The sequence below is a fragment of the Serinus canaria genome, chromosome 9 (assembly GCF_022539315.1).
Source record: "Serinus canaria isolate serCan28SL12 chromosome 9, serCan2020, whole genome shotgun sequence".
NCBI classification, from domain to species: Eukaryota; Metazoa; Chordata; class Aves; order Passeriformes; family Fringillidae; genus Serinus; species Serinus canaria.
In genome coordinates, this window is record NC_066323.1 from 12885738 (window position 1) to 12894663 (window position 8926).

General features: G+C 52.6%; 1 protein-coding gene across 1 annotated transcript; it reads left to right on the forward strand.

Moving 5' to 3' along the window:
• The first annotated feature begins 2659 nt into the window (after window positions 1-2659).
• On the forward strand, window positions 2660-8710 carry ZIC4 (Zic family member 4). Its single transcript, XM_018913333.2, has 2 exons — window positions 2660-3872; window positions 8289-8710. Exons 1-2 carry the CDS (start codon window positions 2660-2662, stop codon window positions 8708-8710), a joined length of 1635 nt encoding a protein of 544 aa, XP_018768878.2.
• The last annotated feature ends 216 nt before the right edge of the window (window positions 8711-8926 follow it).

An 8926-nucleotide genomic window follows, 5' to 3' on the forward strand; every position in this document is an offset into this window, starting at 1 on the left:
CAGGCGTACAAGTTTTCAAAACAATGTGGGAGATGAGCGGAGCCCGTCCGGGTCTGGGCCCGCTTCCCTCCTCTTCCCCGTTTCTCCGCCTCTTCCCAGTCATGTGGCGTCCCCCGCCCGCCCTCCCCCCGCACACAACCGGGGCTCACATCAGCCTCACCTAACAGTGAGGGACACCGAGGGCCAGGTTCTCCTACGCTCCCTGAAAAAGGGTGTGAGAGACAGCCCTGAGTGGCGGGCAACTGAGAGCCATGAGTGTCTGGCAAGAAATCATCACAACATTTGAAATTAACTTAGGGCAAAATGGTTATGACTATTTTTCAATTGGCAAACTCTTCCAGATGTTTTCTCCCTTGACTGAGAAGTGTCAGAATTGATGGATAACAAGTATGTAGAGATGCAGTGTTTTAAGGAGGTATGAGGAAAGCAGCTTTATTTGGGATTCACAGTCTCAGTACATTTGTAAGTAACAGATTCATACTTCCTAACGTTTGTCTCTTCTGTGCACTCCTATTGAGATGGTCATGAATGGGACTGTCAAATCCATTTCGTAGAGCAAGTAGACTTGAAAGTTGAGATATTGTGAGGATGGTGTGTGGTTTAAAATGCCTGCGTAAACATGTTATGTAAGGTTGGGGAGCTAATTGCATCATTTGTCACTTTTCATCATCTCCACTCAGAAAGACGTGTGCAAGGATGTATCTATAGCTAGCTACCTGAATATCAGCCTAGTTTTACAGTGCAAGTATGGTAAATGTGAGCAGAGACATAATATGTAATTGCAGCCAACCCAGAATATGCAAAGTTGTGTCAAAGACATCTCCTAGGTGGTTATGTATGTCCTAAACTTTTATCTTATGGTTTCCAGTCATTGCCTGGCAGTTTCAGTTCTGAAAGTAGTTGGGTTGACATTGCCAAGTAGTTTCTTGTTTTACTACTTTACATAAAGCCTATTGATCGCCAACACTAAAATTCTTATGGAAATGCAAAATTCTATGCTGGGAGCTTTACCTGAGGTACATCTGGTGAAGAACCCACTGGCAAGTTAACAGCGAGTCAATGTATTAAAATGATGAGAGTTTGACGGGATGGGTAGAGAATTAATCATTGCTATATTTCATAAGACTGTGAGGTTATTGGTGGAGCCGTTTTTGTGTCAGGATCCTAGTACTGTGGTAATACAGTGGGTAGATATTTAAAGATGTGTTTTTCTTTCTTGGAGCAGAAGAATCTTTTCCCATGTTTCATTAACTTTTTATAAGTTCACAATCCCCTTCTTAAAAACTTAAGCAGATGCTTCCTCCTGTGCTGAAGCCCTAAGCTTTTCTAAACCTGTAAGGCCTCAGTGTGTCCAGCTAAAACCCAAACCTACACTTCCACTACTAGCACGCAAACCCTGCAGACCATGTTATTTCCTTCAGGTGAGAATCATCAGAACCGAGTCCGCTATGAATGCTTGGCAATGCTTTTCCTTCAAGCCAAGGACGGGGATTTTACGTGGAACTACCCTGTAAGTGTGCGTGAGAGAAAGTGAGAGAGGGAAAAGGGAGAGACTCCCTCTTCTGGGTTAAACATTCAGATTCAGCCTGAACATCACGATTTCTCGCACTGCTCCGGCGGCCACTAATCAGATAACTGCTAAAACTTGTCAGAGGAGGGGGAAGGGGATGGGATGTCTCAGGGATCCTTTGTCCGGGCTCAGGCACCGGGGCGGTAGCCCGAGTCCCGGCCCAACAGCCCGAGCCCCGGACCGAACACCCCTGGCCAGCGAGTGGCCGGTGCGGCTCCGGCCGCAGCTTCTGCCGGGCAAGGACCCTCTCTCTCCCCGCGCTGGCAACAAGTGCCGAGGACCCGCCGCCAGGACGGGCACCGGGACCGCTCCGGCTGCCGCTGCTCTGGCCGGGGAACGGCGGGGCTGCCCATGCTTTCCCGGGGGCGAACCCCGGCCGCCCCTCGTCTCAGGGCAGTGCAGCGGGAACGGACAGAGGCGAGGGGGAGGCTGGGGCGATCCCTCCACTCCCGCCGAGGCTTTTTTCCCCGGCCTGAGACGGAAGCCCGGCAGTGCCCGGCCCAGGGCAGAGCCCCCCAGGCGGAGACGCCGGGCTGGGCCGAGCCGGGCCGGGCCTGGCCGCGGATGGGGGCGCCGGGGGGGAAGGTTGGCGCGGAGGCGCATGCGCAGCCCGTCCCCGCGCGCGCCCCCCGCGGCACCGGCGATATCCCTCTCGGGCGGCGGCGGGACCTGTCACGGTGACGTCACCTCAGCGGCAGCCAATGGGCGGGCGCGGCGATCGTGTGGCCGGCGGGGCAGCGGCGCGGCCGGAGCGCGGCCCGTCCGGTCCCGCCGCGCCGTGAGGGCCTCCCCGGCCCCGGGCAGGACGGGCCGCGCCGCGCCGCGGGACCTCCCCGGCCGCCGCCAAAGCCTCCCGCCGACCCCCCGAGCCCACCCGCTGGCACAGCCACCCGTGCGTCCCGCGCCGGGGCGGCGGGACCGAGAAACTTTTTTATTTTGGGAGAAAGGAGACAAAAAAAAAAAAAAAAAAAAAAAAAAAAAAAAAAAAAAAAAAATAGAAAGTTGTTTCCCCCGCTCCCCCCCCTTCCCCCCCGCTGCCCTGTGTATCTCTCCTCCCGCTGTCAGGTGACTTTTTAGCGTTAGAAGCTAATGAGCGTGGATGCTGCGGGGATCCCGGTGATGGACCCTGCTGCTCTCTCCAGGCGGAACACGGCGCTGAGATTAGTAGACTTGGCGGGGGCTCCTCGCCACCACCAGCACCCCCCTCAGAGCATGACAGGCTTCCCGGGCGTCGCCGGGCACCCCCACGCCACGGCGCCCACGCAGCCGGCGGAACACGCCGCCGAGTCCCGCCTCGGGCCGCAGCAGCTCCGGCCAGAACACATGGGGCACCGCCACCATCCTTCTCCTCATCCTCCTCCTCAGCATCACCCCGCGGCCCTTAAGATCAGCCCTGCCCCTCATCCCCACCACCAGCTCCACCACCACCACCACCATCATCATCATCATCATCATCATCATCATCATATGGCAGGCCAAGCCGAGGTGGTCTCTAGTCACACGGCGGCGTTTGGCCCGGCGCAGTCACCAGCAGCCCCTTACCCCGTGTCTCACCCAGTCCAGGCTCTGGCAGCAGGTAGGGACTTCTTCATACGCAGAGACCTGCCGGCCCCACTCATGCCAGGGCTGACCGAGCAGCACCCCGCTGCAAGTTCTCACCACGGACTGTTTGTCTCAACAACAGGTAGCTACCCCGGACACCATGGTCACCAGCACCACCATTCAGAAGCTGGGAATCCCTCTCTGTTCACTGGACTCCATGAGCAGCCTCCCCATGCAGCTCCAGGTGGCCATCTAAACGGACAGCTCAGACTGGGGTTACCTGGAGAAATGTACGCCAGGTCTGAACATTTCACTCAAGTACCAGCCTCCAGGACAGATCATTTTGCTGCTTCTTCGCTTCATAACTACGGTGGTATGAATCTGAACGTGAACCTGGCTCCACACCACGGCCCGGGCGCCTTCTTTCGTTACATGAGGCAGCCCATCAAACAGGAACTCATCTGTAAGTGGATTGAGTTGGACCAGACTCCCAAAAAATTATGCTCGAAAACTTTCAGCACGATGCACGAGCTGGTGACTCATGTCACGGTGGAGCACGTTGGAGGACCCGAGCAGTCCAATCACATATGTTTCTGGGAAGAGTGTCCAAGAGAAGGGAAACCTTTCAAGGCCAAATATAAACTTGTAAATCACATCAGAGTCCACACAGGTGAAAAACCTTTCCCCTGCCCTTTCCCAGGCTGTGGCAAAGTGTTTGCCAGATCAGAGAATCTCAAAATACACAAAAGAACTCATACAGGTCAGTATGTAAAGCTCTCTTTACTCTCTTTCTTTCTGTTATTCGGCGTACTGATTTGCTTTTTTTCTCTTTTTTTCATTTTCTTTTTTTTTTTTTTTTTAATGTATCCTTTGAGTTGTTATTGAATGCACGCCAAGTACTTCTGGAAAATAAATTCTCAGATTTGTTTGCTTCTTTACCGTTTGGAGAAGGGGGAGGAAAGGGGGTGGGGGGGAAGGGGAGAGCGAGAGCAAATCTCAGAATTCTCGTCCATATTTTTTTCTGGTTGTGCAGAGAGGTTGCTGTAATGTTTATATGGGTAGATATGTGTAAATATCGAATATCGAACGATATAGCTACTATTTCTGCTAATTCACCAGGCGAGATTTTTTTTTTTTTTCGATTTAAAGTAGTCGGGGGAAAAAAATGAAATCATTGTGCAAGCTCACAAATTAAAAGTGAACAATGGAAGTTACAACTTGTCTAGTCAGTTTTGACTGATGTCGCTGAGATGCTGCTGCTCGAACATTGTGAGAATAACACAGCTGCGACCTTTTCGTTCAACAGTTCTGTTTTGGGCAGAGGGAGTTTCAAATGTTTGATCTGAATAACACTGACATTTTTAATGAGCATTGCCTTCCAACGACTTTCTGCATTCGCAAATATGGGGAGCTGCGATTTCTGATTCTCATGAGGGAAAAAAAAGAAAGAAAAGAAACCCTTGTGCTGTTTCGGCCTGTACATTCTGAAATGTCATTTGCAGATCTGTTAAGTGAAATTGGGACATGTGTCAGAAACATCTGTTAGTTCTAGTTAACAGAAAATAAAGTAACACGATGGACGATCTTGCAGAACTACGTTTGAACTCTTCCGGCCAGGAAAGCATTTATAATTAATGAAATTGCACGTAGAAAGTTTTCACACTTCTGGGAGCAGCTTGTGAAGTTGTATTAATTAGTTTAGCAGCCGGTGTTAGTCCATAGCGCTGGCTTTTTTTTTTTTCTTTTTTTTTTTTTTTTCCCCTTCTCTAAAGAAGATAAGAAATAAGCCCTTTTTGGAAAATTTAATCTGTTCCAGTGTAGGGTTTTCCACCTCCCACCCCCTTCTGTACAGCCTTATGCACTGCGAGGGAAACTAGATAATCCTATTGTAAGATCTGCTTACAGCCAAACGATTTTTTTCGCCTTCCAGTTCATAAAACTCCCCTTCCCCCAAGCTCGGTGCAGGTCTTGACCTTCCAGGAGTTGCATTTTTTATGATAGAGCGCGACGTGATATAATATGCAGAACATACACTAATTTCGTATCGCTATCATCTAAACATAGCACTGAGATTTTACAGCGACCGTCACTCGTCACCTCATTATTTTTCCATCGCTCTATGAGGAGTAAGTCTGTGTGCGGGGCGGGGGGGTGGGGGGGAGGAGGTGGACGACCGCATAGTTGTGCTCCTCGGCTGCCTTCTTGGCCCCCTTTTTCCTCGAAAAAGGGGTATCCCGGGTCACGTAACTTGTATCCCAGCCAGTTCCTTGTTGGATCAGCACAGGTACAGCCATTAACAGGGAGAGCTCATCTCTTAATGACAGTGTTTTTCTTAAGTAAACAAACTTTTACTGCTCTTTAACGGCCTCACTGTTTGAAGTCTCTGAAGCAGAAAATGGTTAAATTCTTGGGAAAACTGACCTACATCGGAGATGCAGGTTCAGGGCAAACCCGAGAGCGGAGATTTGCGTTTATTAAACACCATTCGGCGCGTCTGTACTTTTGGCTTTAACTTTCTCGGTGATTAATTGCTGTATTGTGCAAACTCCTGCAGGGCCTTTATGGTTCCACCGTTTCTATTAAACACCCAGAAGTTGTCAAAAACGCAATGTTTCTGAAACCCTAATAGAACTCACTACGAATTATTCATGAAGACAGTTCTAGATTCAACAGGAAAATTATTGCCTCCTTAAATATTAATGACTTCTGATTTCTCCGAGGCTGGGGAGCAGTCAGAGGGATATCTGGCGATGTACGAGTTTTCCAGGTTGGAGGATAAGGCCGCTAAAGCGGCGGCAACGGGACGAGCAGGACTGGCTGGGATCACTTCACCGCCTTCCCTGAGGGGCAGGAACAATGGTGCGAGGCGTGGGACGGAGCCCCGCTCCCTCCCTGCGGCCCCCGCCGCCCCCGCGCCCTGCCCGCAGCCCGGGAGCCGCCAGCTCCAGCTTCCCCCCACCACCACTCACCCGGAGAAGTTGGTAAATACCTTAATCCACTCCCGGAGACGGGGGATTATGCCACAAATTCCAGGCTGAGTTTCACTGAACACTTTTGCCCAGCTACAAGTGTGGGGGTAAAATGGCGGTTGAGTCTCCATCGCCCGCGGAACTTTGTGCGTGGCTGCGGCTCCGTGCCCGGGCTGCTGCAGCCGGGACCTGTGCAGTGTCCTCTCCCTGCCGAGCAGGGATTTCCGCGAAAGAAAACCTGCTCTCGCGAAAGGAATACTTGCAAATGGCTCGGATGTCTCCTCTTTATTGAGGCGTTCAGGGAATGCAACCCGGGCAGCTGAGAAAATGCTGCCCTCTTCCCACTTGAAACCCGGCTGCACGGACGGATCTTTCAGTGGCTCTTTCAGGGGGTTAAGCGAAGTTGAACATTTTTCAACTCGGCAAAGCGCAGTGCGGCGCAGCCCGCTTTTACCTGAATGGAACTCACTTTGCACAAGCAGAGTGCTTATGAGGATGGCTTTCCCTGGGGTCTCCTAACTTACTGCTTGCTTGTACTACACTAATATCCTTGATTTGTTGTCTCAACTTAGATGCTGAAGGTCAAATTATTTCCTTACGTGGAACTCTAATTAGATTATAGGCGGGCGTGTGTCTATGCATATGCACCGCTGTATGTCGACGGTATTTGGTTACAGAATCCGCATCGTTTTGTGAGAGACGTTATTTTTAACCTCTTCCCTCCCTTCCCTCCAACGCCAGATATTTACCCATCCTCCGTGCAAATGTTAGCGGAGCAGGATGTCAGCGCTCCTCGTTGACCATTACAGTGCGGGAAGGGCATACTTTAAACGCGGAGCCATGAGCCTTTCCCACCCACCTTGCATGAAGTGCATTCATGTGAAATATTTGGAATGCCTTCCTTTATTTTCCTCTGCTAGCAGCCGAGCCCGATGTAGACTGAGTCTCTCCTAAATTTAATCATGACGATCTGGGGGGAAAAAATAAAGACGACAACCACAAACGTACAACCCAAGAAATTAAAAAAACCAAACCAAAACAAACACACAAAACCAAATATTGGAAGTCCTTTCGGCTACATACGCCATGATGGTGAACACAGTTGCTTTGTTTGCACTTCACGTTAAGGTTAGGCCATGTATTTTTGTGGAGTCCTCTCCGCCCTGATACTTTTTGACTTTTGACGGATGAGGAAGATATTTTCCTAATCGGTTGGTACAGGACCTGGGTACCCCTTGGCAGGCAGGGTTTTGCAGTTTGCTATTGTCAGCGACAATAATGCCGCCAGCATTTCATCCTGCATCTGGCTGTGGCTTGTTTCCTTGAAAACCTCCTGTATATCGTCTGCCATGCCAGGTCCACAAGATTCGAGGTTATGCTTTCATATGTCTCCAGCAATACGATTGTATTTCTATTTTGCATAACACCACTTATTATATGATCAGACAATTTAATCCCGATTGCAATTCCTTCAGTGGCTGTGTAGGTTGAAATGAAAAAGGAATCCTAGCCTCGCGACAGTGCCGTGAGATGGCCTAGTCATCCCTCTGCTGAATCTTTAACGTTTTTCCCGCACAATCAATATCTTTCTGAAATATTTCGTACTTTAGCACACGGTATCAGCAAACTGGGGAGCGGGAAAAGGAAGGGGATGTGGATCTTCCATGGCATTGTAATCAGTGCAAGTATGAAGTGGATGAAATATGATCTAGCCAGGTTATGGAAAATATTTCCACGTGCCTGAGGGACTGTGAGAAACGTATTTAACGTTAAAGCCTTCGAAGGGATAAATCACTGACCGCTCTTTCTGCAGGACTTCGGAGTCTGCGGGGACAGCACAAGATTGCTCTGAACGAGCGGTTCTCCTCTAAGTTTTCCTTGTTTCGGAGCTTTGTCTTTTGCACAAACTCTTACGATGACACACACACAGGCCAGGGGAAAGAGAAGGAGAAGCTGGCTGGGCAGGGAGCTCCGCGTGCGGAGCTGGCCACGCATCCGGGTGGGCACGGAGCGGCGGCTCCGGGGGATGCTCGGCAGGGCCCGCGGGGAAGGGCACAGCTAGTGAGAGGAGATTCCGCGGGGAGAGGAGCCGTGGCAGGGCCGGAGAGAGGGGTCCGGGGAGGCTGTGGGCTGTGGGGGTGAGGGATGCGCTGCTCCAGGCCCCGCCGCCGCCGCTAATGGCTGTGCTCGCCCATTGCCTCCTGCAGGGGAGAAGCCGTTCAAATGTGAATTCGAGGGTTGTGACAGGCGCTTCGCCAACAGCAGCGACAGGAAGAAGCACTCGCATGTCCACACCAGCGACAAGCCCTACAACTGCAAAGTGAGAGGCTGCGACAAGTCCTACACCCACCCCAGCTCCCTGAGAAAACACATGAAAGTGCACTGCAAATCCCCTCCTCCCAGCTCCGGCTACGAGTCCTCCACGCCCTCCTTGGTGTCCCCCTCCTCGGACTCCGGCCGGGAGCCCCCCGCCTCCTGCTCCCACGCTGAGCCCTCCGCGCCCGCGCAGCCCTCCGCCAACCTGAGCGAATGGTACGTGTGTCAAGGCGCGGGGCCCCGCTGCCCCCCCGGGCCCCCCGGCGCCTCCCCGCCGCCGCGCCTCCCCACTGAGCCCCGGCCCCGCTGCTAGGGCGCGCCGGGGGCGGCGGCGGGCGGGCGGCCCGGCCCGGCTCGGCCGGCACAGGTTGCGCCGCGCCGGGCACGGGGAAGCCGAGCGGGAGCGGCAGCGAGAGGCGCTTGGCGGAGGGAGAGAGGCTGCGGAGCGTGCGGGTGGGCCCTGCCCGCGCCCCCGGCACCGCGCACACGGGAGGGCTGCGCTCGCCTCGGCCACGGCGCTGCCGCCTCC